This window comes from Gracilinanus agilis, chromosome 6 (assembly GCF_016433145.1).
Source record: "Gracilinanus agilis isolate LMUSP501 chromosome 6, AgileGrace, whole genome shotgun sequence".
NCBI lineage: Eukaryota > Metazoa > Chordata > Mammalia > Didelphimorphia > Didelphidae > Gracilinanus > Gracilinanus agilis.
This window is the reverse complement of record NC_058135.1, coordinates 119,092,531-119,119,999: the sequence shown is the minus strand read 5'-3', so window position 1 is coordinate 119,119,999 and position 27,469 is coordinate 119,092,531. Positions and strand designations below refer to the sequence as shown.

Here is a 27,469-nt window from a genome sequence, read left to right as displayed (position 1 = left end):
GGAAAATCTAACACTTTAGCTAGTTGGTTTAGAAAGTAGGCTACCCCCTTCTCAGGGCAAGGCCCTCAACAGCATTCCACCCTATACCTGACTTCAGCTCCTAGAATCTAGTTAAATGGATTGAAGAACTAGCTAGGCTGGATGATAACAGGTATAAGATGCAAATCTTCAGTGATGGTTTGATGTTATTCTTGGTATAAATTGATGAAATATATATCTGCTGCACAGTGCAGGCAATAGCAGAGATCGGCAGATACAACCTGAATCAGCACAATAGATCAGGCTATGACAATCCTGATGAGGATAACTAGGATTCAATGGCGAGTCCTACCCAGAACCTCTCTTCCACCCTTCACCCAAATTCAGGACTGAGTTGAGTTGCCTGGGGTTCACTTCCTTTTATAGTCCTGTTCTAACTGTTTTTCAACTGCCTCCTGGTTTCTTTGGTTCCAAACTCTGAAACCCATGTTGATGCTCCTTGCAGAAAATGGCCACCTTCGGAAAATGCTTACATAGTTGACATATTCAAACTCAATACTTATAGAGACATTTATGTTCAGAGGTCTAAGGATATAGCCTAATTAAGATTTTGGTGGCATTTGGTTATATCGTATTAATGACAGTATAGTGAATCCATTCATTTAGTTAGATTTGTTAAGCATCTACTCTGTCCCCTCTTCCTAATTTTCCTATTACTGTCCATGTCACCACCAAAGTATCATCATCTTCCCAGTCATCCAGGCTTCCAACCAAGGTGCTGACTCTTCATTCTGTTTTACTCCATATATCTGATTCGTTTGCCAAGTACCATCTTTTTTACATTCCTAACATTTCTCACATATATCCTCCTTCCCTTCTCTGACATTCAGACTCTTGTCAACTCACTATTTCAGTAGCCTGCTGGTTGGCCACCCTACCTCAAGTCTCTTCTCGCTCCAGTTCATCCTTTATTCATCTATCAGACCGATCTTCCTAAAGTACAAGTCTCATCATTTCCTCTCCCTCCAGCCCTTCACATTCAGTCACAGTAGTGGCTCCTTCATATTTTGGGGATGAAATTTAAATAATCTGTTTGACTTTTAGAGCCCTTCAGGCCTAGCCCTTTCCTACCTTTCCAGTCTTCTTAACCTTTACTATCCCTTCACTAATCCACTGACATTAGCTTCCTTCTTGTTCCTTGCAGAAGACACTATTTCTTAATTTTCACTGGCTATTAATATATTTGGAATTCTTTCTCTCCTTATCTGCCTTTTGCCTTCCTTCAAGTCTGATCATGTCATTCCCTTGATATAAAAACTTTCAGTGGCTCCCCAATCTCTTCTAAGAAAAATTGCAAACTCCTCATCCTGGCATATAAAAGCCTTCTGTAATCCAGCTTCTTTATGCCTTTTCTAGTTTTAAGTCTCACTACTTCCCTTCAAACATTCTTAGGAAGAGGGGACAGAGTAGATTCATTAGGAAGAGGGGACAGAGTAGATGCAAACAAAACTACTAGCTATTCCCTATATTCAGCATCTTCCATGTTTGTGCATTTGCACAAGTTTTTCCCAGTGCATAAAATGCACATCTTCTTCATCTTTACTACTTTATGATCCTTGTCTTCAAGGCTTAACTCAGCTGCTACCTCTTCCCTCAAGCCTTCCCAAATCCTGCTAGTTGTTAGTGTACTTTTCTTTCTTGTATTCTATTTCTGTGTATACTTTCTCCTGTATAATGAAAACTACTTGAAGGGAAAGTCTATTTAGGTTTTTGCCCTACCACCCAGCTTGGTGCTTTGCACTTAGTAGATATTTAATAAATATTTGTTCAATTAAATCAAAATACACAGTATATCCCAATTTTTTTGAGAGACTTGAATTATGAGAAATCCTTGCTCGTCCCCAAATAATTTTAGATTTTGTATTGAAAAGTAAATTAACTGAATAGAAACACAGGAATCACCATATGAAAAAATAGAAATACAATTTTTAGATGTCAGTTCAATATCCTAAGTGTTAAAATCCATCAAAAAGAACTCTGATTTAAATTGCCTGTCTATATTTGCAGTTAATTTGGCAGTGTTTATACAAAATGTTCCAAGGTAAGGAAATTGGAGCATGATGATGATCTGTTTTGAAAACTTGAAAAGAACATTTTGTTATTGGTGTTTAGTCATATCCTACTCTTTGTGACCCCATGGACCAAAGCTGTCTATGGGGTTTTATTGCCAAGAATATTGGAATGATTTGTCATTAACTTCTCTAGTGGATCCTTTTGTTAGAGAGCCTGAGGTTAAGAACTTTCCCAGAGTCACATAGCTAGGAAGTGTCTGAAGTCATATTTGAACTCAGGTCTTCCTGACTCCAGGCCCCACAGCTGCCTCATTTTGTTAATTCAGTGGCATTTTTTAAAAAGTAAGGTTGGCCTTTAAAAATTTGTCTTCATTATTTATAATTAAATTTTCCTTGCATTTTAATTACAATGATGAGTAATGTTCAAGATGAATTAAATATTAACTTCCATTTACCTGAAGCAGAATGACCTATTAAGCTATAAACTTAAGATATAAATAAAATTAAGCTATAAATGAAATTATATATTTTATTGACCAAAGCCTATGAATATAGTGCTTTATTAATGTTATTAGTCATTATGTTAATTATCAACAATATTAAAAAGGAATATTGAAAATTAGGATACCTGAGTCCTAGCCCTATCTGTTACCATCTAGGTATGTGACCTTTGGGAGCCTCATTTCCATTCCTGATCAGTAAAGTAAAGATGGTCCTTTCCAACTTGCTTTAAAAAATCATATGAAACTCTGAAATAGCATTCTTTTGTCAATGCAAATGGACCCTTTCACCCTAGCTTTCTCATATGATCTATATTGAATTTTAGTTGTTTGACACATTACATTGAAAAGATTAATACCTGGTTTGTTTTGTTTTCACACATATGGGACTTGAGAATGAGGAAGTTTAGTTGCAGCTGGCCCCATGAGTGGTCTTTATACCTGGAAAAAATATTTGATGAGAATGGTTAGGTTGTATTCCACAGAAACTTATCAGACCATATGTACATTGGTGCTTCAAAAGAAATAACTTTGGCCCTCTTGTGGTGGCAAAGAATTGGAAACTAAAGGGATGTTCCTTAATTGGGGAATGGCTGAACAGGTTGTGGTATATGGTGGTAATGGAATACTAAAGTGCTGTAAAGAATGATGAACAGAATGATTTCAGAAAGAACTAGAAAGGCCTACATGAACTGATGCAAAGTGAAACAAGCAGAATCAGGAAAACATTGTACACAGTAACAGCAATATTGTGGAATGATCAAATGTGATAGGCTTTGCTTCTAACAACAATACAAAGATCCAAGATAATAATGAGAGACTTATGACAAAGAATACGGTCTACCTCCAGAAAAAGAACTGTTAGAGTAAGAATGCAGGTGGAAGCATATGATTTATCACTTGTTTATTTAGTCATTAAGGTTTGGATTTTATAAGATTATTCACTTACAAAAATGAATACTTTGGAAACATGTTTTGTGTGATAATACACGTATAACCCAGATTGAATTGCATGCCAGCTCCAGAAGAGGGGTGGGAAGAAGAGAGGGAGACAATTTGGATTCGATAACTTTGGAATACTCATGTGGAAATTTGTTATTAAAATTTTTTAAATTAAAATAAAAGAAATAGCTGTATAGGCACTAAATTATAGTCATAGCTGTATAGGCACTAAATTATAGTCATGGTAAAGCTTTGCCTTACAGGTTTTAGTAGGTGTCCATCTTTTACATGACTACAGATTCTATTGCTTAATCTGTCCAGTCAGTCTGCAAGTTTCCTCTCAGAAAAATAAGGGAGTTTGACCATTTGGTTTCTATTGTAGTTCTTGTAGTTCTAATGTGATTTGTATGGTATACATATTGGTTTATTAAGAGAATAGGCTAGAAGAGCACACATCATTAGTACTACTAAAAAAAAGCAAGTTAAAGTGCATACTGCACTATCAGCACTATGTTAACATTTTATTTTAGCAAATGCTGAAGTATTTTTCTGACTTTTTGAGAAACCCTGCATATAATATTACTTAAAAGGGGAGGAGATTGCTTCTGTTTTAGAAAGAAAAAAATTTCTTTTAATGATATATTTCCAGATTTACTTCCAGACTAGATTGTGTGGCTGGTAGGTCATCTGCAAATAGATTGAAAAGAAAATATAAGAGAGATTTGTGACCCAGGAGGACAAAAGGAAAAGGTAGGAGCAGACTGTCCTACCTGATCCATGATGTAAGAATTAGAATTTAAAAACCTTATTTAGGATATGTATGCCCAGAAAAGGAGGTGAGTTTGTCACATGGGGAAGACAGAGACATGGCAGATAGACCACCTGAATGACAGTTGTGTTTGTTTGCCCAAGGCAAATCTCCTGGTTGAGGATTTTTGGGAACATGTGAACAAGAATCATCTCAACTAGTCTTGAAAGGGTTGGAGGCACTGAGATATGGATTGACGAAAAGAAGACCCATACCAGGGAAAACATGGGGCTTGCTGAAAGTTTCAATTGAGACAGTTAATTGACACTGTTACTTAATACCCTACGCTGTAGAAAGGACTTGAGAATTCACTTTGACTGTCATTTTCATGTTGTGCATCTTTACCAGTTTTTCTTGTAGGTAATGTCAGAAATCTGGTGCCTAATAATAACTCTGTTGCTTTGGGTTTACTTTCATGAGCTTCAATTGTCAAGAATCAATAACTTAATTATTATGGGCCTTCTCTCCACTGATCCAGTTATATTCAAGCATTTATTAAACATCTTTTTATGGACCAAGGTCTCTGTTAAGTAAAGATAAGGCCAAACAGTCCCTGTCCTCAAGCCCTTACATTCTACCATGTTTATACAAAACATAAATAAGTAAAAAGAAAATCCATAGGGGGCAGCTGGGTAGCTTAGTGGATTGAGAGCCAGGCCTAGAGACAGGAGGTCCTAGGTTCAAATCCGGCCTCAGACACTTCCCAGCTGTGTGACCCTGGACAGGTCACTTGACCCCCATTGCCTACCCTTACCAATCTTCCACCTATAGGTCAATACACAGAAGTTAAGGGTTTAAAATTAAAAAAAAAAATCCATATATAGTCATTCAAGTGAGGGAGCATTAACAACCAGAGGAAATCAGTCCAAGCTTCTTTTAAGTAAAGGTAGCATTTGAGCTGGACCTAGAAAGTGTGAGATAGAGAAGAGAGAGCACTGGAGGAATGAGGACAGCTTGTACAAAGGCATGGACATGAAAGATGGAATTCCTTTTGGGTACAGAGAATAGTAAATCAGCCAGTCTGTCTAGGGTCTGGGTGCTCATAGGAGGAAAGGGGTGGGAAGTCCAGCTGGAAAAACAAAGAGGAGCCAGACTGTAGACAGTTTTAAATACCTCATGGAAGACTTTGGTGTGTATAACAACTTCCCTGCAATTCTTTTTCATCAATTTCAATCAGCCTTTCACAGAAGATCCACTTAATGCATTAGAGGCTTGCCTTCTGGTTCTTTTTGTATTGTGGAGTAACAATATGGAAAGGAAGATAACTAGTATTAAGATTAACATAAATATTGAAAATAAGAAATTCTTTGGAAATCGAAGTTCAAAACAACCATGGAATGTGGGAAGGGTAGTAATATGTGATAAGTCCAGAAAGATAGACTTGGGCCAGATTGTGAAGAACTTTAAATACTGAACAAGGAATCTGGGTTTGTTTCTAGAAACAGTGGGGAGCAGAGGAATCACAATGTCAGTCTTGTGCTTTAGAAAAAATCACTTTGGAAGCTCTGTGGAGGAATGATTTTGTGAGAAGAATGTTTTGGAGATTTAAATTAGATTTGACTGATTGGATACCTGAGGTGAGAGAGGCTGAAGAGTTGATAATTTAGTTTGTGGACCAGAATGACTAGAAGAAAGATGGTGCCCTAGATGGGAATAAGAAAATTAGAAAAAAAGAGTAGGTTTGGGGAGAAGAGATTATGAGTTTTTTGGATACATTGTATTGGAGATGAAGAATCGGAACCTCTGGGGCCTTTGGTGAGTTTCTTTTGAAATTGTTTATTCTTTGGGCAACAGTAAATTAGTTGTAAGTCTTTGTTAATAATTGTGACGGTCAATTTAATAGACTAGGTACAGATATTTTCCGGTACATGAACAATGTCATAAAATGTCTCTTCAGAGTATTGATTGTTGTTAGTTATTTTTCAGTCATGTCTGACTTTGTGATCCCATTTGGGGTTTTCTTGACAAAGATACTGGAATAGTTTGCTGTTGCCTTTTCCAACTCATTTTATAGACGAGAACTGTGGTAAAGGGAGTAAAGGGACTTGCCAAGGATCACCCAACTAGTATCCGAGGCCAAATTTGAACTCATGAAGATGAATCTTCCTGATTCCAAGCCCTGTTATCACCTCTCTGCCTAGCTAGCCCCCACCCCTAACCCCTCAGATTGGCAGCCACTCTCTTTTTGCCACTATAGGAGGTCCATTCCTTTACTTTGTCCTAGTTGCTAAAGACACATGGCCAACCCTGTAAAGCCTCCTATGACCCAACTAGGAAATGTCTACCAATATCCCTTTTCTAATTCCAGCCAATGGAAGCTACTTTTGGTGGCTTGGAGGTGGGGAGTCCATGATCCTAAGGCTGAGACTGCTCAATTAATATATAAATGTTGGTATCTAAAGTTGGAATCTTTGTAATGGTGAGATTTAAAGCATTTAGAGTGTTGCAATAAATTTTTCATTGTTCAGATTTTCTCAAGTCTAATAAAATATATTAGATATTTTTATTCTTAAAGGAAAAAATATTCTGTTGATGAAATGACATGAAAACTAATTTTATTTGACAATACTCAAATAATGTACCATAAGCACAAATTGTGCTCTGAATTATTTCACAGCTCATCATCATAGGTTAATATTAAAAATAGTAGTTAATCAGGAAATGATACTTCCTGATATGTGGAGAATGATTGGTTTAGGGAAAATATTTAAGTTTATATATAGTCTTGGTGATCTAACAGAGTTCTTCTGGGTCCTAAATAATTAATGAATACTTAAAACATTTCGCTTTTAGGAATGTCTGACCCCAGCAATGATTCCACAACTCTTGGTGCTTCTAATCCAGCTACAGAAGAGCAGGATTCTGAGGTGATCGGGTGATATTTTGCATTACTTTGAAAATATAATCAATCTCAGTAACATCTTCAGATGGTCCAAATTAATCATGTACTCTAAACATTAATGTCTTGAATGAAAATTACATCACTTTTTCCCTTGTGTAAATGAACATAGCCATATGTAATGATATTTCATGATTATCTTTGAGGTCATAGATCTAGAACCAAAAAAGACTTTAGAGGCCATCTTGCCTGAGGTCCCTGGTGTCCCATTCTCCCACCTCCCCAATCCCCTTGCTCTGGCTTTATTTTGTTGTTGCTGAGATCATATGTTATGGTATGGTATGAGTTCTGTTCTGAGGCAGAAACTGATCTTAGAGTAGATTTATAGTTTGCTCATGGATACTGAGAGGGTTAGTGGTTATATAGCTAATGGTATATACCAGAGTCAGAGCTTGGGCCCATCTCTAACCACTCTACCATGTTGTCTTTCTGACTTGGAGTTCTAATTGTCACTTGTGAATATGATCTCAAAGAGGCTCACTGAGAGACATTTGATTTTGAGGTCACTTGTTGCAGATAACTGCCAGGTGTAGTCTATGCAAAATTTGGATTCTTCTGAATGTGTTCTTTTTCCAGTTCATCAAAACAAGAAAAAAAGAAGCTATATTATATTCCAATCAAATCAGTGCTTTCTGAGCAGCACCTCTTACATAAGACTACTAGAGTCTAGGTTAAATTTGAGTCAGACTCTATCACGAAGTCATTTCATTTCCCTAGAACTCTCTTTCCCCTTATTTAAAACAAAGAGGTTGAATTTGACTGAAGTATTTAGAATTAGAAGAGACATTAGAAACTGTTGCCCAATTCCCTCATTTTAGAGATAAGGAGACTGATGCCCAGTTTACACAGCTAGTGTCCAAGGCTTTTTCCAGCTCTGACCTGTCATGTGAGACATGGGGCTAGATATTTGTAATATACACAGTGGAATTCAAGTTACCTGGCTTTTGGAATCACCTGACAGTGTTTTAGAGCCAGATAGTTAAATATGGTCCACAATGTGAAGTTGGCAAAAACTCACCAGACGCTTTGGATAAAATAATTATAAGATTTTCTGGTCACATGTTATCTGATGAATCAGGATCCAGGTCATTTTCACTCAATTCATTAGATAGTATTTTCAGAACAACAAGACTTAGAGTGTGTGCAAGCCTTAGGACCCTGTGTCCTCATATCTACTCTCTTTTGCTGCTGTCAAACCAGCTCTCTAGATGAACAACAAAGGCCAGAGAAGCTCAGCTTCTTGGCTCTTTCCTCCTTGCACTCCTTGTATCCTCATCTTCTCAAGGATTTGCCAGAGTTCTTCAGATTTTCTGCCTTTTTTGCTTCTATTGTCTTTAGAAATGTTTTTTTAGTGTTCTGCTCTCTTGTTCTTGTTGTCTTTGTGATTTCTCTGATGACGACTCTCTTCCCTGCTTGCCTGTATAAGTTGTCTCTCTACTTAGAATCCAAGTTCCTATGTGTGCCGTCATTGGCACAGTTTCATGTATAACCCCCATTTTCTGTTCTACTTTGTGTGTACTCATTTGGCATTTAAGTTCAGGTTGTTTTGTTTTTTTTAATGAGAAAAAAAGAATGTAAGCTTCTCAAGAGTAATGACAGTCTCTAACTTTTATATATTCCCTGAAGGAGAGGCAGTGTGGCCTAGTGTACAGAGAGCTGGCCTTAGAATCAAGAAAGCCTGGGCTAAAAAACTCCAAGATTCAGTGAATTGCAGAGAAAAATGGAGGGTGTTTCCTTATCCAGGAATTTCTTCTTGCAGTGAAATCTAGATCTAGTTCTGAATTAGCATAATTTTTTGCATGTGGCAAGCACTTAATAAATTGTTTTCATTTATTTTCAGCTGGACTTTTCAATGTGCCCACTTCAAGAAGTGACCAGAGTAGGTCTGATGAGTATGTTAAAAAAAGTTCAAAGCAAGGCAAATTAAAGAAGTAGCTTGAGCATTGTGGGGGAGAAGTAGATTCAGTGGTAAACCATAAATGCAACATGAAGTTACTCGCATCAACAGATGAATTAAAACTGTATATCAGTCGTGTGTGAAGAACTGTCATGGCAGATGTTAAAGCAGAGGATTTCCTAGTACTATGGAAATAGTAAAGCCTAGCTTATAATGATTTATGCAGGTTAAACACTACATATTAGAAGAAGCAACAAAATCCAGAGGAGTAATCATTGTTTCTCTGCATATCTGTGTAGTATGATCACAGAAATTTGGTCTGCCCTGTATTCAGCCATATCACTATACATAAGTCACTGGCAATTTGTGTCATTCTTTTATGGAAGGAACCCTGAAAGAATATGGAGAGACTTGGATGCAAGCCCTGGCTTGCCCCTTCTGAACTGTCACCCTCATCTTTTTCTACCTTATTTCCTTATCTGACAGAAATGGATAATCATACTTGCAGCAACTACTTTCCATAGTGGTAATGCTGGTGAAAACTTTCTAACTCTTAAAGGTCTGGTTAAATTTTAACTATTCTTTATGTAAAGAATAATCATTGTATGGATATAAAATACTGTTTCGTGCACTCAACCTATAAATATTGGAGTGAGTATTCCTTGTAAGGCATCATGGGGGAAAAACATGTATCAGTTGTCAGAACTTTCAGTTGAGACAAGAGATGATACAAACATAATTACAATATAAGATGGGAAATCAAAGTGTTAAATAGAATTGAAGATGGCGCATGCTCAGAAGAAGAATGCTTCTGGCTGGGATGGGCAGGAAAAGTCTTCACAGTCAGAGGGATTTGATCTGGACTTTAAAGAATGGATGGCATTTGGATGGATAAATGGCATGGAGGTAATCATTTCAGAGGGTATGTGATCTTGGTTTTTATTTATAGCAAAGAACAGGTTCCAGAATCATGACATAATCTGGTGGCAAGACTACTAGCTTAGCAGAGTCTACTATAAGATTTCCTTAATCAAACTCATTGTTATGCCAGGAAACAAGCTTGACAGAATGGTGATTAAGGGCAGTGCCAGGACCAGCCTCAAAGGAAGAAGAGGGGGCATTGCTGTTAAAGTCACAGGATACAACCTGGTTATCTTTGCAACCTAGGATGTCCTTTAAGGACCTTTCTATTGCTTGTTCATCACTTTCTTAATATCTTCATGTTTGTCAGATATCTCCAGAGAGCATATCAGACCCACAAAAGATATTATAGGAGTAGGAATTTGGAAGATCTTGCCTCTGAGCTTCTTTCAACTCAGGGATAACCTTGTCAATGACCTTAGCAGCATTAGCATTATAACAAATAAAAGGTGGTTTGGAAGCCATCACCAGAATTTTAAGTATTTATTAGTAAAAAAGAGAGAGAGAGAATTGAGAGGTATCAGCTTAACTAGAACTGATTATTCATTTGGCTACCTAAGATCCAGTTGCTGAGGAGGAGCAACAACTCACCATAGATCAAGAACCAAGATAAGCTGGCACTTGGATGGCTTAGAGAGCCAGTCAGTCCAGTTCTGGAAGCAAAGAGAGAGCTTCCCGCCTGGTCCTTGTCTGCTGGCTTTCAAATGTCATACCTTTCTGCCCTTCCGTGGTGACATTCTGCTGATTCTTCCTGGTTAGCTAGGGACACCCACACTAATGCCAGGGAACTCTAGGACTAGACTCAACAAAGGATCAACATCCCCTAAATAATTTCTTTCATACAGCATGAAATATGTTTTGGGTCGTACTATGCTCAACAAGGCACGACCAACTATAGTATCTATATATCTCTTGCATATTTAGAAATGGTGTGACTGTGGTCTTGAGTTCTTCTATAATGTCAAAGTTGCCATAGATGATGTTGGCCTGGGGCCCATGCAGTTAATAAAGAGCTGTTACTGGAAATGTTAAAAGAATTATATTCCTCATGGTTCATTCCCATTATAAACACAGGGACAACAGCAGAAGGGGCAGAGAATATAACACCTTTAGTTCCACCCTTCAGGTGAATTCCTTGCCTTTTCCAAGGTGGTTAAGACACCAGTAGAGCAGTCAGGTGGTACAATGGATAGAGACCCAAAGTCAGGAAGATTAATCTTCCTGAATTCAAATGCGGCCTCAGACACTTCATCAGGTTACAGCATTCCTTCAGTGAAACTGAATGAAAAAAATTAGCAGTTTAATTCCTTTGTGCCTTCTAAAATCTTAAACTACCAACTCTGTCTTTCCTTCTTTATCTCTTACTGTACCTCTTTATGTCCCAGTCAAACTGTTCCCTTACCTGAAATGACTTCCTCTCCATTACTCTAGTTTAGGCCCTCATCATCTTTCCTGGATTGTTGTAATGGCTGCCTGATGGATTTCAGGACCTCAAATACTCTACAGGGGTCAGCAACCTTTTTGGCCGTGAGAGCCGTACAGTGCCCACAGTGCCGCTCCTGTAACAGCACCTGAAAAAAAATTGACTTTATGGCTCCTGCAGAAAGAGCCATATCTGGCCCTCAAAAGAGCCAGATATGGCTCAAGAGCCATACGTTGCCAACCCCTGCTCTAGTCCAGAACAGTATTGTGTAAGCACAGATCTAATCATGACAGTCTCTTCAATAAACTCCAGAAGAAGCACCTGGGTTTTTTCCCCCAACCCTTAACTTCAGTCTTAGAATCAATACTAAGTAAGGGCTAGGCCAGCAATGGGCAAACAATGGCCTGTGGGCCAGATGCAGCCCCTGAAATGTTCTATCCGGCTGTGTGACATTATTCCTAATCTTACGAATACAATGAGATGCAATACAATGAAACTTCAAAAGAGTTGCCTTAGAAACAGACTGACAGATGAGCATTTCCTTTCATTTGGCCCCCTCTTTAAAAAGTTTGCCCATCACTGGGCTAGGCAATTGTGGTAAGTAATCTGCCCAGTCACACAGGTAGGAAGTATCTGAAGTCAGATTTGAACCCAGGTCCTCTCTTCTCCAGGCCTGGTTCTATCCATTGAGCCACTTAGCTGCCCCTCTGGTTTTTAAAAGCCTGCATACCTCAGCCTCACTTGACTACTCTTCCAACACATTCGAAGAGCCATTTCCTTATTCCTCACATATGACATTCACCCCGTCTCTGCTTTTGCACTGGTTGTCAGCCCCTAGGCCTGGTATGCCCTCCCTCTGTCCCTCTGCTCCCTCCAGGAAGCCTTCTGATTCTCCCAATTCTTAGGCTCCTCACTTGTTTGTGTTTTACTACTTTGCATTTATTCTGTATATAATTAAATTTGTTCTTCTATCTCCCTTAGTAGAATATAAGTTCCTCAACAATAGGAATTTTTTTCCCTTTTACCTCTAGCATGTAGTCACTGATCGGTTAAACCTTTTGTGCTTGTCAAATTCACATCCATCCTTTCAACCTGAACTCAGAAGGTTAGGCAATATACAAATGAAAAATATAAATTAAAAACCCTCTAATTAATTAAAAAAAACCCTCTAATGTCATCTCCTCCATAAAGACTTCTCTGAGTTCTTGATCAGAAGCAGTGATACAACAGACCTTTCCATTTAGACCTCAGGCAGGTTTTTATTTTATGCCACTTATTCTGTATTTCACTGATCTATATATGTATTCTTTCCCCAGTTACACTATGAAAGCAAGTATCTTATCAAAACTTTGTGACTTCCACATTTCCTAGAATAATACTCTGCTCACAGGTGCTTAACAGGTATCTGTCGAATTGGTGTTTTTGTTTAGATTCATAATCTCCCATTTCATAGTACTTCACATTGACAAAATACTTTATATATATTATCTCATTTGATCTTTGTAACAGCCTCATCAGATGGGTTGCACAAATATATTATTAGACGTTATTAAATTATACTAGCAGTGAGGAGCAGATGTCTGCTCTAGTACCTGAAACTTAGCATTGGTGAGATAAAGTATTTAAACTTTGAACATTGTCGTTATTGCTATTATTAACTGAAATTTAGTGCTTTGAGGCTCAGTGCCACTCTGAGATCATAGCTGTTTTTCCTATTTTGCATTTGAAGAAGCAGAGGATCACAGAGATTCTGACCTGCCCTTGATCACCCAGGTAGTGGTAGATACAGAATTTCAAATCAGATCTTTTTTTTTTTTAATTTTAAAAATGTATTTTTTATTTTTCATTAAATAATTCCCCATTGTATGTAAAATTTTTTAAAAATTTGAATTCCAAATTCTCTCCCTTCTTCTTGCCCTTCCCCATTTCTTGAGAAGGCAAGCAATTTGATAGCAGTTACATATATGAAGTCACACAAAACATTTCCACATTAGCCCAAGTTTCAAAAGAAAGTACAGATAAAAATAAAACAAGAAAAAATAAAGTTTAAAAAAAAGTGTGCTTCACTCTTCATTTAGAATATATCAGTTCTCTGGAGGTAAGTAACATTTTTCATCATGGGTCTTTAGGAATTGTCTTATAGAGTTTCTTATTTTTGTGGATCAGAAAGCTGAACCTCAAAAAGGTTAAGGAGTTCTAGTTTGCCCAGGGTCATAAATAGCAAGTGGCAGAGCTGGGACTTGAAACTAGGATGTGGGAAAGTAGAAGAAATGATAGAAATAGAAAATGAAATAAGGGGTAGATTTAAATTAAATTGAAGAGGACATTTTGAAGATCCATGATTTTGTATCAGGATTATGGTTAGACGTTTCTGAGTACAGGGCAGTGCTGTAGCCTGAAGCTCCACTTCCCTCCAAACCTAAACAGTAACGGGTGAAGTAACACAGAGATATTCCATGCACAGTAGCCATCACCAGTGCTCCCATGCATGCTCAGTGGGGAGCCTATTTTGCCTAGCTCTGCCTTGCCCTTTGCCTATGATCTGGCTGAGACATTACTAAATGATATTAAGAGTAGGTAGCAGACATGTCTGCTCCAGTGGCTAAAACTTAGCATTGATGAGAAACAGTAATACTAAAGCTACAAACATTGTTCTAGAAATATATGTACAGTAAGCTGTTGGAATGGTCAAATTGTGACTAAACTTTTTTGAATAAGGTAATACATCAACTATTCATTCTAACAAGTATTTTTAAAATACCTATTGAGGAAGCAAAGGATCAGAGAGATTCTGACCTGCCCTTGATCACTGAGTGGTAGATGTAAAATTTCACTAAGGGATATAAATAAAAAAGCTAAGATCTCTGCTCTCAAATGTTCCTCTAAGTATTGATTATTTCATCGTATATACTGAGCAAGTATAGATTATTTGGAAAATAGACTAAATAGAGTTGATTTCCCTTTGTTTCTCCAGATCAGTTAAAAAAGCATACTCTAGCCTTGGCAGAAGTTCATTTTCAAGAAGGATAGACACTGTTGTGTCCTTTGTACTGCTAACCTTACTTACTGTAATTGTCTTTTCAGAGTCAGCTAAGGAGAGGATCCATTCCCTTTTTCTTGGCAGACATAGTCAATAATCCATTGAGCACTGGCTATCTTTTTATTGTCTCAAACCATAATTGAAACAGTTAATTTGGAAACTTTTGCAGCTCACCTTGTTCTTTCCCTTTGCTTTCACACTAATTATTTTGTCCTCTTATCTGTTTGCCTTCTATCTCATATAACAAATGCTTGAGCATTTAATCATCCTTTGTAAGAAAATGTAGTCAGTAGAATAAAATATGTACTGAATATATGCTCATTAATTTGATGAAGTCAAGAATTATCTTCATTTAACTTTAATTCCCTTTGAGACAACTTGTGTTATTATGGATTGCTCTGTCAAAACTTGTTTTGCCATGAGTAATGTCATACAGTTGTCACAGTAATAAACTTCTCTGTTAAATTCTTGAATTATTGAAAAGATTTTTCTGCTTCTAGCATGCCTTTTAATAACGTACTCCTTATTTTTCCTTAGCATATATCAAAAATAGACTAGCCTTGCTTTAATATTTCAAGACGCATTCTCATGATTTAAGAATGTTTAATAATTGTTAGAAAAATTTATTGATCTTTATCATTTTTCATTACTTGTTTTTACTATCCTGATAAGGTGAAAGGGAAAGATATGGTTTCAAGTGGTCATGGAGTAAGGAGAGATAAGTTCAAATCCTTTCTCCAAAATTTACTGTGTGATCATGGGCAAGTCACTTAATTTATCTTGAGCTTCAGTCCTCTGTGAAATGAAAATAACAATACCTGTAGTAACTTAAGGGGATTGTGGAAAGATTTTTAAAACTGAAATAATGTATGTAAAGCATGCCTGACTTTGATATTTAATAAATGCTTGTTCATTGAATAAAGTGCTTTGGAAATTTTAGTGCCACATAAATTTCAACTCATTAATTTATTATAATAATATTACTGTTAACTAATCACAGTCATTGAAATGTCTTTAAAATGCTATGAGGTAATTTATTTTGGACATAGCACAAGATAACAACAGAATGGTGAAGTTAAGGTTGTGGTAAAGTCACATCATAACTGAAAGGCAATTTTTAAAAATGGATTTTGGTATCTTTTGTTTTTATATGTCCCAAAGAATATTTTAAAATAAAAAGAGGGGGGGAAAGGAGAAATTTTAGTAAAACTGATCAACATATCAAAAAAAGTTTGATTTTTATGCAATGCGAAAGGCAGTTTACAAGTTCTGTGTCTTGAGGAAGGTTAGACTCAGTCAGTGAGTCTTTTATTTATTTCACAGTATATTTGAATTCTACATATAATGACTCTCAAAGTAGCAGAAGAAAGTACTTTTAGACATATTAGCCCAAAATAAGATTTTTGGTGATGTAAATTTGTACAGGATAAGTTCAAGTTCCCAACATTTTTGTAAAGAGGAGTTTTTTTTTAAATTTTCTCAAAACCTCACTGATTTACCTGCATGAATGGTGGGAGTTGTGCTAACAGGTCCTTCAGTGGAATTTGGTAGTAGGCTCAGTATTGTCTTGATTCTTCATTCACTCAGGGAATCCTTTTTCCCCCCTTCTTCAATTATTTATTTATTGAATTTATCTGTAAGTGTCCTAGCCCCTCCCAACCTCCCCGCATCACAAAAGGTGTCGTCTGGGAGATAGTCATGTTCATTCAAATTAAGTCTTTCATGTTTCCACCTTTCAATTCACTCTCTGGAGGTAAAATTCACAATTTATTCTTCCAGTATTAGTTCTGTAGCTGTGTATGATGTTCTCTTGGTTCTACTGTTTCATTGTTCATTATCTTGTGTAGTTCTTTTAAAATTAGCTTGCCCATTGTTTTTTATAGCACATTAGTATTCCATCATAATCACATACCACAATTTGTTTAGCCATCCCCTAACTGATGGGCATCTTCTCATTTTCCAGTTCTTTCCCACCACAAAGAGAGCTACTATAAATATTTTGGAACATATGGATTTTTTTCCTTATTCCCTGATTTCCTTGGGAAACAGACCAATCCACAGTATTGCTGGGTCTAAAGGAATGACTTTCACAGCTCCACCAACAATGTGTACTAAAGTCTCCATTCTTCCACATCCCCTCCAGCATTTGTCATTTTGCCCTTTTGGCATTTTAGTCAAACTGATGGATGTGAGATGGATATCTCAGAATTGCTTTGGTTTGCATTTCTCTAATCAGTAGTGATTTAAAGCCTTTTTTCATATATCTGTATATGGCTTTGATTTCTTCATCTGAGAATTGTCTGTTCATATCTTTTGCCCATTTATCAATTGGGGGATGGTGCTTATTCTTATAAACTTGACAAAGTTCTGTATATGTTTTTAGATATGAGACCTCTAGTCAAGAGACTATCCAAAAATTTTTTTTTCCCTCACTCAGAGAATCCTACTGAACTTCAGAGGAACTATGGTTGTGACAGTCAATTGGGAGACTTAAAATATAGTATTAGAAATTTAGTAAGTGTCATTTCTCCAGTGGAAAGAACCTCAGGCTGGGTATTGAGATATTGGTGTTAGATCTGACTGTCATTTAGATGTGACTTAGTCAAGTTCCTAGACCTTGCCATTTCCCTTAATTGCAAAAGGGTTACCTAGTGTACTTGTTAAGGTAAGAATGAGATTTATATAATGCATTCCCCAACATATTTTGAAGTTCATTGCGGGGAAATGCTTGAATGTTATTATTATCTCTGGGGTTTTTTAGTTTAGGAAGATGATTCAGTTTCTACATACTAAAGTTTTGCATTGATCACATGATGATTTGTAAAGTGTTAGAATTTCCCAGGTGTCTTCAATGTTGTATGTAAACCATTATTTATAAGCAAAACTGGTTTTGTCCAATATCATGGAAATAAGTAATTCTGGCACCTCAGTATTTAAACTCTTTCTTAGGTGCTTCAAATTTTTTTTTTTTTGACTTGGAACTCTGGATTTGCATTTTGATGGTCCTGGAAGTTCTTTTTTGAGGTTTCTTTCTGGAAGTGACCAGTATATTCTTTCTATTTTTATTTTGTAGTTTGGTTCTATGAATTCTGGACAGGGCTTAGGCACTTAATAAATGTTTATTGATTGATTGATAATTTTAATTTCTGATATTATGAGATAAGGTACCTAGACTTTTTTCTTACTATAATTGATTGTTTTTTTCCCCCTGGGCCATTCTAATTTTTAGGGTATTCAGTTACTCATATTCATTATAATGAATAAGGATTTCCAGTATCTATACTTTTAGATAAATTAATTAAAAATAAGATTTTTAATGATGTAAATATGTACAGGGTATGCACAAATTCCCAACATTTATTTTTTTCCCTTTTTTAAAATTTAGAATATTTTTCCATGGTTCCATAATTCATGATTCCCTCCCCCCCAAAACCCCTAGCTCTTTCCTTCCCCCTCCTGAAACCAACAAGCAGTTCCACTGGGTTATACATGTATCATTGTTCAAAACCTATTTCCATGTTATTCATATTTGCAGTAGAGGGATCCTTTAATATCAAAGCCCTAATCATATCCATATCATACTATGTGATCGATCATATATTTTTCAAATGCATTTCCATTTCCACAGTTCTTTCTCTGGATATGGATAGCATTCTTTTTCACAAGTTCCTCAGAATTATCCTGTAATGTTGCATTGCTGCTAGTAGAGAATTCCACTACGCTCCATTGTGCCATGGTGTATCAAGTCTCTGTGTACAGTGTTTTCCTGGTTCTGCTCCTTTGGCTTTGCATCACTTCCTGGAGGTTGTTCCAGTTCACAGGGAATTTCTTTAGTTCTATATTCCTTTCAGCACAATAATATTCTATCACCAAAATATGCCACAATTTATTGAGCCATTCCCCAATCAATGGGCACCCCTTCATTTCCCAATTAAATTCCCAACATTTTTGTGAAGAGGAGTTGTTTTTTATTTTCTCAAAGCCTCATTGAGTTACCTTGGGGAGTTTATTACCAATTAAATAGTGTGAATAAGGCCTGCTGGGTCCTGAGTGTGGTGGACCAGAATAGAGGGTTTTTTTGTGTTGTTGTTTTTTTTTTTAATATTTTATTTTTTTAGAAAAAATTTCCATGGTTACACGATTCTTGTTTTTACTTTACCCTTCACCCCCTTCACCCCGCCTCAATCCAATGTGCATTTCCGCTGGTTTTAACATGTGTGATCGATCAACACTTATTTACATATTATTGATAGTTGCATTGGTGTGGTCATTTAGTGTCACATCCCCAACCATGTCTGCATCAACCCATGTGTTCAAGCGGTTATTTTTCTTCTATGTTTCCACTCCTGCGGTTCTTCCTCTGAATGTGGGTAGCATTCTTTTCCATAAATCCCTCAGAATTGTCCTGGGTCATTTGTTGTGTTTTTTTTTAAGGGACTCTTGTGCTCATCCAGGGCTGGGCTTTGTCTGGGTTTTTTTGTTTTGTTTTTTCCCTTCAATTACAAATAGAAGCAATTTTTTTTTAACCCTTAACTTCTGTATATTGGCTCGTTGGTGGAAGAGTGGAAAGGGTGGGCAATGGGGGTCAAGTAACTTGCCCAGGGTCACACAGCTGGGAAGTGTCTGAGGCCAGATTTGAACCTAGGATCTCCCATCTCTAGGCCTGACTCTCAAACCACTGAGCTACCGAGCTGCCCCCTAGAAGCAATTTTTGACAGTTGTTATCTGACCAGTTGCTTTCAAGGAGTTTACAATTTAAGGTTGCAAAGTGTTTTGTACCAATTTTTTTCCCCTCATCAACCTCAGAGATATAGTGCAATTTTCCATTTTACAGATGAGGAATATGATGTAGAGTAGTTAAATGATTTGCCAAGAGTCACACACCTAGTAAATGTCTGAAGTAAGACTATCCGCTGTGCCAAGCAAATGTCAAGTATCAATCTGTGAACATTTATTAAGTGCTCACCCTGTTCCAGATGCTGTGCTGAGAACTGAGGATACAAAAAGAGGCAAAAGAGAGTTCTTGCTCTCAAGGAGCTCATGATCTAATGAGGGGAGACAATAAGCAAATATGTACAAACAAGCTATACACAATAATTGGAAACAACTAAGAGAGGCAAGGCACTAGAATTAAGATTGGGAAAGACTTCCTGTAGAAGATGAAATTTCATTTGGAACCTAAAGAAAGCCAGGGAAGCCAGCAAATGGAGAGCTTCTCTGCCATGGCTTGGGATGGGGTGGGCAGACAAGGTTTCAAAGACTATATTTTCTGAAGGCTTTTCTTGTGAAGTTTAGCTCTGGCAACTGATTCTCTGCTGGTCTCTAGAGCTGCTGTCTCTTAGCTTGAGGTTAGGTTCAGACTCTGTTTTAGGAAGTGCCATACTGGGTCAAAGGTTCCAGTCTATCCTTGGATATCAGGGTCCCTCTGTGGATTCTTTGGTTGGGTGGGAGAAAGTACAGGTGCTTCTTTCTATGGCTTAGTACAGTGGTACATCTGTAAGCTGTCAAGGCACTTCATCTCCCATCATCTTACCTTTGTATAAGCAGTCACCTATGCCTGGAACAACTCCTTCATTTCTTCCTCTTCTTAGATCCAGGTTTCCTCCAGGACTCAGCTCAAGTGTGATCTTTTTCTGATTCCTTCATCTGCTAGAACTTCTCCCTCCCCCATTACCTTATAGCTATTCTATAAATACCTATTTATGTACATGTTTGTCCATTCTCATAAAGCATAAGATCCTTGATGGCAAAAACTGCTTCAGTTTTGTCTTTTTAAGGTGGAGTACTTTAAGGTACCAGGGACTTGTGACCAAAAAGGCTATCCACCTCCATAGAAGGAACTGAGAGAGTCTGAATGCAGATTGAAGTATGCCATTCTTCATTTCCTTTGTGAATTTTCTTTAATATAAGTGATATGTATCTTCTTTCATAACATGAAGAACATGAGAATATGTATTACAACCTATATCATATTACTTACCATCTCCAGGAAGAGAAGTGGGGGGAGGGATGGAGAGAACATGGATTGCAAGATGTTAGAAAATGATTATTAAAATTGTATCTACTCATAATCTGGGGAAAATATCATATAAAAAAAGAGTAAGCATAGTAAGGAAGTATAAGAGCTACCTTTTTTTTTTTTTTTTTTTGGCCATTGAGGAATAAATAAGTGATAGGGCAATTGGTTGGCTGTGGGGAAAATGTGAAATAATGAGTAGAACAGTTGGGGGTTGGGGGATATTTGGAGGAGTCTCATGGAGGTAGAACTTGAGCAGGTGTGGAGGCAGTGGAGAAGAGAGGGGATAATTGATGAAGCAAGGATTTGGAGAGAGGGATAGGGTAGGGTTTGTGTGTAATGAGATGGACACTAGCTTTAAAGAGTAGTGGATGGGGGGAGGTTAGCAGGTTTGGATTGGTAATGATACATGGGATCCTTTGGAAACAACAGTATTTGGCACCATTTCTTAGAAAAAGTTACTTGTTTTTAAGTAGTTTTCCTCATCTTCAAAAGAGTGTAGAGAATTGCTAAGATTCTCTCCCTCCTCTAAAGCTATAGGTATCTTTGCTTACATTATCTTGTCTATCACATATCTGTTGAAATACTAGCAAAATATTAATACAGAGACAGAATCACAGCTAAAATAGAGGCCACTTGTTATTTGTTTTCTGGTATCAATATCATTTTGCTCTGTTTTCTTCTGTAGGAGTCTGCCATGGCCCAGGAATCTCCCAGAAATTCAGCAGCAGAAATTCCAGTGACCAGCAATGGAGAAGTTGAAGATTCACATGAACATAGCTTTAGCAGGGTATGACCAATATTTTTTGGTTTTAATGCAGAGTCACTAAATCATTGTTAATCCCTAAATGTTAAAGTAAAAATAACAGACACAATTTAGCATAAGAATATTTTTTGGGAAAGGAGTATTTCTAAGTATTAAATATTAACATGATGGGATTAACTAAGCTATATTCTGTTAGCCAAGTATTTTGCAAAATTAAATTCTAAATCAATAACCATTTAAAATTAAATTGCCATTTTATCACCAGAACTTCCACTGTTCTTAATATAAACACCATAATGTTGCACTGGCTGCCACATAAAATCATTGAGGAACTCTGAAGGATAGGAGTTAATGATTTACCAAGGGAGTATAGGAAAAGAACAAGAGTTAGTCACATGTTGAGGGTAAGGCATTGGTGGACAGAGAAATGCTCCGCTGATATCCTCAAGAGGCTGAGAAGAAGCAAGAAGAGTCTCTACTATGTTGAATAGACCCCCTGTGGCCATCCTTTTGGAAGGATCCGTAACAAGAGTTGTGCAGGACAAACAGTTACAGATGTACTGAGATGAGATCTTCATTATTGGAGGGAACATCAATACCATTGAGATCACAGGTCCATTTGAGTTCTTAGAATTATGTTGTAGGTGGGGAAAGACCATGAATGTAAATTGCCCTCTCTGAAATTGACCTATTTGAGTCTCTTATGTAAATGCCCTTGGCACAATACTGTAGTTCCCAAACAAATTCTTCTTGGTCTTCTTGTACTAACTAGCTTAGGGTTCTTGTGATTATGTAGGCACAAATAAACCTCAGTTTTTGTTATTTTTTTTCACAGACCAGTGAAGCCTTTTGTGTTTATGGTTCTTCTGTTCCTGAAGTATATCCCACTGTTGGATTTCTCTAGGAATATTTAAATACATAGCTGGTTTTCCACCACCACTTGCAAGCTTCTTTTTGCTAAACAAATGGTTTAGCCCAGTGATGGACAAACCTTTTAAAGAGGGGGCCAAAGAAAAGGAAATACTCATCCGTCAGTCTGTTTCTAAGGCAACTCTTTCGAAGTTTCATTTTATTGTATCCTACTCATTGTATTCGTCAGATTAGGAATAATGTCACTGGCCAGATAGAACATTTCAAGGGGCTGCATCTGGCCCATGGGCCATAGTTTGCCCATCACTGCTTTAGCCCTTTTAGTAAATCTTTTAAAAAATATGAATAGGTGGCTCAGTAGGGAGAAAAACAGGCCTGGAAATGGGAGATCCTGGATTCAAACCTGGTTTCAGTCATTTCCTAGCTATTTGATCCTGTACAAGTCACTTAACCCCAATTACCTTACCCTTATTGCTCTTTTGTCTTGGAACTGATACTTAGTATTGACTTGAGTACAGAAGGTAGGGTTTAAAAAAAATACAGAAATATTATGTGAAGGAAGTTATTGAGGAGACTTTGATCATGAGGATAGAATCAAAACTCTGGTGCCCTTCTTTAGCCTAGTGGGAAAAGCCTAGCAGTTGAGGTAGGGATCAACAAGGCAGGCCAGATGTCCCCTGGGTGATTCATGCAAAGGAGAAAGGACGCCAGTTGGCTCACGAGGCATGTTGTGTGAGAGTCAGTGGGTAATAGAGATCCTGCTCCATAATAACCGGAGACTTATCTGAGTGGCCTAGGGTGGCCATCGGATGTAAAGAACGAAACAGATTGGAAGCACGGCTTGTTAGCTCAAAGTGCTCCTGACATATTCCCCCTTTTCTTCAAAATAACATGATTTATTACACAGGAAAACTTTGAATAATGAAAGAAGTTATAAATTGGTTATAATCATCAGTTATAGCTGGATCTGATGGGATTTACAGATCAAAGTGTTTGTTTATGGCTCTCTACAAGTGGGCAGAGAGAAAGTTAGATAAACTGAGGCCAAACTGGATTTTGGGCTCTTGGCTTCCAGGACAGAGATAAATGAGACACATGAGAGGGTTACTGCAGTAAGGAGATTTAGACCTTAGTCATAAAAATGGAGGGTATATATTAATCCTTTCTTTAGGAATGATCTATATCCTCACTCTTCTCTCATCCTCTCTGATTAATAAAAAGATTTCAAAATCTTCCCATTTTTTTATCTTAACATTTTGTGTGTGTGTGTCTGTGTGAATGTGTAGATAGATAGATGCTTTAAGTCAGCATTTTCTTTTATTCCTAAGTTATATATTACCATTCCAAGATGAAGCTAGGTCTTCAGTTAAGTGTTTCCAAGTAAATAGTTTTCCATAGTATCCAAAAAGCAATTAATGGCAAAATGAGCCTTGAAAATTTTTATTGTATAAAATTTTAGGCAATTTATTCCAGTTGTTTGAATAATCATTGAAAAGAAAATGAAATTATTTATGTATCATATATTCACTAATATCGAAAAAATCCACCTTAGCCTCAAACTTTAGATATGTAATCTTCATATTTGAAGCATCTTTATCTTTATTGCACAATATTCTTGACATAGAGTTTCACTTCTGAGTTAACACAGAATATCCTACAGATGAAACAAACTCTTAAAAATCTGAGTACAGAGGATATTTTCATCCTGGGTTTCATTCATTCTTGTGTTTGACAATGTCAAGACATAGTCGTTTCATAAAGGAATTTACACTGTGTAACAAAGAATTTGGTGTACAAATGATTAGCCTTGATTTTTAAAAAAAAGGTTAAAAATATGTCATGTGTAGTGTTAAAAGGTGAACTGTTTTCACTTAGCTTTTAGGCAGATGGAAAAAAGTAAAATGTAAAGAACTTTTTTAATAGGATCAGTGTGTAAGATCTGGAATCTAGATCACAGAACTATGGCCTACATGGCTGAAATGACTTGTCCCACTTCACACAGGTTGTAATTGACAGAGCTGGGATTCAGACAGGCTCTGGAGCTTATAAGCATAGCGTTCTCTCTGCTATATGATAATAGCCAGAATTTTAGCTAGTTATAGAAAATTTTTTTAAAATTTTTACAGAATAATAAAGTAGGAAGGTATTCATGAGGAATGCCATATGAAAGAAATGAAAGCCAATATATGCCCTTCTTGAGAACTTTCTCTCCCCCAAAATGAATATGAACTTTATGACAAGATTAGACCAGAAGGCTCTGTGACAGCAATAAGCCAGTCAAGAGTCTTGTCCCTCCTCCCCTTCAAATAAAAACAATTGTATTTCTCAAACTTCTGTTTCTAATGCTGCCTCCTCCTCTGCTCCTGTCGTAAACAACCACATCATTATACTGATCTCTTTTTTCAGTCAACCAGAAGTTTGGAGTCCTTAAAATTAAATTTTTAAAAAAATCACTTGTTCATAGAGATCAATCAGTGGAATAGATTGGGGCACACCATATAGAGAAACTAATGAAACTAGTAATCTTATGTTCAGTAAACCTCGAAATCCCAGTTATTGAGGTAAAGACTCACTGTTTGACAGAAATTACTAGGGAAGACTTGACATCAGTTTAGTCCAAATTAGGTTTAGACCAACATCTCACAAGCTGTACATACCAGAGAAGCTCCAAATGGATACTTAGATATAAAAGGTTACATCATGAGTAATTTAAAGGAGCAAGGAAGAAATTATCTTTTAGATCTATGGATAGGGAAAGACTTTCTGACCGAACAAGAGATAAAGAAACTCACAAAAGATAAAATAGACAATTTTGATTACATAAAATTTAAAAATTTTTGCACAAATTCAGTACATTCACGATCAGAAAGGAAATCTAGTTCATGGGGAAAAACCCTACAGTAATTGTTTCTGGTAAAGACCTTATTTCCAAGATAGAGAAGAAACATTCAAATTTATAAGACTAAGAGCCATTATCTAATTGATAAATGGTCAAAGGATGTGAGCAGGCAGTACTCAAGGAACAAATTAAATATATCAATAACCAACTGAAAAAAATAACAAAATCATTAGAGAAATGTAAATTAAAGCAATGCTTTCCTACACTATTCAGATTGGCAAAGTTGAAAAAAATGACCAATGTTGGAAGGACTATAAGAAAATGGGCATAGTGTTGCTCTGTTAGAGGAGCTATAAATCTGTACAGCCATTCTGGAAAAGCAGTTTGAAACTATGCCTCAGAGTTATTAAATTCTTCATACCTCACATGTCCTGTTACCTAAAGAGATCAAAGAAAGAGGAAAAAGACAAGTAAATAAAAGGTTTAAGGCAGGGCTTTTTTTTTTTCCTTTTTTTTGTGGAGGCAAGAAACTGAAGGGTTACTCATCAGTTGGTAAATGACTGAACAAATCTTTGGTATGGAATACTGCTATTATACTATTAAAAAATGACAGAGGGACTGGTTTCAGAGAAATCTGAGAAGTCATGTATGAACCAATGAAATGTGAAGTAAGCAGAACCAGGAGAACAAATTATACAATAGTAACAATATTGTAAAAGCAAAGAACTTTTAAAGACTTAGGAATTCTGATCAATCAAATGAAAACTAGATAAAACATGCCATCTAACTCCAGAAAAAAGAGGCGCTGGACTCAGAGTACAAATCAAGGCCTTTTTTTGATTTATTTTGGGGAGGGGGACAGCAGGCTAATGTAGGAATTTGTTTTGCTTAACTATGCATGTTTGTCATGAGGATTTTTTTTTGCTTTTTTCAATTTTCTTTCAGTTTTTTTTTCAGAGAAAAAATAAATGCTTGTTAATTGGAAAATAATTTTAAAATAAATTAATCTGTCATTATCAGTGTTTAGGCAGGTCTTCAAAATATTAAAATATCATTTTGTGTAATGAGTTCTTATGGCCCATAAGAGTCTGTCACCAAAAAACTTACCCAGTCTTCCTTTATTTCTTTAATAATAGTAAGAGAGAGAGTAATTATGTCTTATATGACAACATTTTTATATTACCCTTTTACTTTGGCCCAAATTCATTGAGTAAGTATAGCTATTAAAATTGTATCACATAATAGTGTGGTCTTAGGTAATGAAAAGATGTTGTCAGGTGAAGAATTTAAAGATGTTTTTCTTAACCATACCTGCAGATTTCTTTTTACTTTTCACCAATTTTCCATTTCCTCATACTCAATTCTTATCTGAAGAATTAATTTGCAGCTTTTAACTTTATGTGGAGCATTTGAGATATTTTTAACATTGGTCATAACTTGGCTGTCCAGCAGGGGCTGCTATGACCTAAGCTGTAGAACTGGAGAGTTCACTTTTAAGGTGGTGTCTGCTACAGCCTAGTTCTTGCTTCATTAATAGTTTGCTTTTTTTAACCTGCTCATCCGGACCAGAGTGATACTGTTGTAAGGTTCACGTTCCAAGATTCAAATATGTAGCCTGGAGGTTGAAATGAGAAGTATTCAGCTAAAAAAAAATTTTGTCATTCATTGACTCATATTGGTCATCATTACATCTAAGAAGTTTGATTTCCTCTTGTCAGATAGGTATAGAATAGCTGGTAGAACAGTTTTGAGTCATATAGCAATAATCTGCTTTCACTGAAAAGCAAAATGTTGCATTTTTCTCTCTTCCTTGACATTACCTGTGGATAAGGCTGCCATCTCTTCACCAGAAATATGCTTGCTCTCAGACCCTTTGTAAAGCCTGAAAGAGTAAAAAGAGTTCATCTTGCACTAGTCAAGATAAATTGAAACTGGCATACATCAGTAGCCACTGATACCAAGCAGTTAAGGTGATTGAAGGACCAAATCTTATACCTAAAATATTGGTTATAAAAACAATAATGAGATAAAATACATGTTACTAAGTGAATTCAGAAAATCTTTGGCACAATATCAAAGAGATAGAAGTGCTCCTGATCTGTAGCTAATCTTACTGAGATTGCTCACAGGATTTCCTCTTAAGAATTATGGTTCTGTCTTTGGGAAAGGAAAGATTTTAAAACCAAGCAAGAGTTATAAAAAAGTACAAAATGTAAAATAAATAATTTTGATTACATTAAATTAAAAAGGTTTTATACAAAAAAACGAATACAACCAAAATTAGAAGGGGATCAACAAATTGGGAAAAAATCTTTACAACAAAAATCTCTAACAAAGGTCTAATTAATCAAGCCATTCCCCAATTGATAAATGGGCAAGGGACATGAATAGGCAATTTTCAGATAAATAATAAAAACCATCCATTAGCACACGAGAAAGTGTTTTAAATCTCTTTTAACTAGAGAAATGCAAATCAAAACAACTCATAGAAGTATTT

At 36.5% G+C, this 27,469-nt stretch overlaps 1 protein-coding gene across 2 annotated transcripts in view; it reads left to right on the top strand.

Annotated features, from left to right (window-relative positions):
- Positions 1-27,469, top strand: part of ARFIP1 (ADP ribosylation factor interacting protein 1) — a 148,225-nt gene that overhangs the window by 10,878 nt on the left and 109,878 nt on the right. Inside the window, exons 2-3 of one of the 2 annotated variants that reach the window (XM_044682420.1) lie at positions 7,095-7,168; positions 21,186-21,287. In XM_044682420.1, coding sequence (XP_044538355.1) covers positions 7,097-7,168; positions 21,186-21,287 — 174 coding nt within the window. In that variant the 5' untranslated portion in view covers positions 7,095-7,096. Of the gene's footprint in view, positions 1-7,094; positions 7,169-21,185; positions 21,288-27,469 lie in introns of those variants that run through there. The other variant, XM_044682421.1, reaches the window with a different exon arrangement.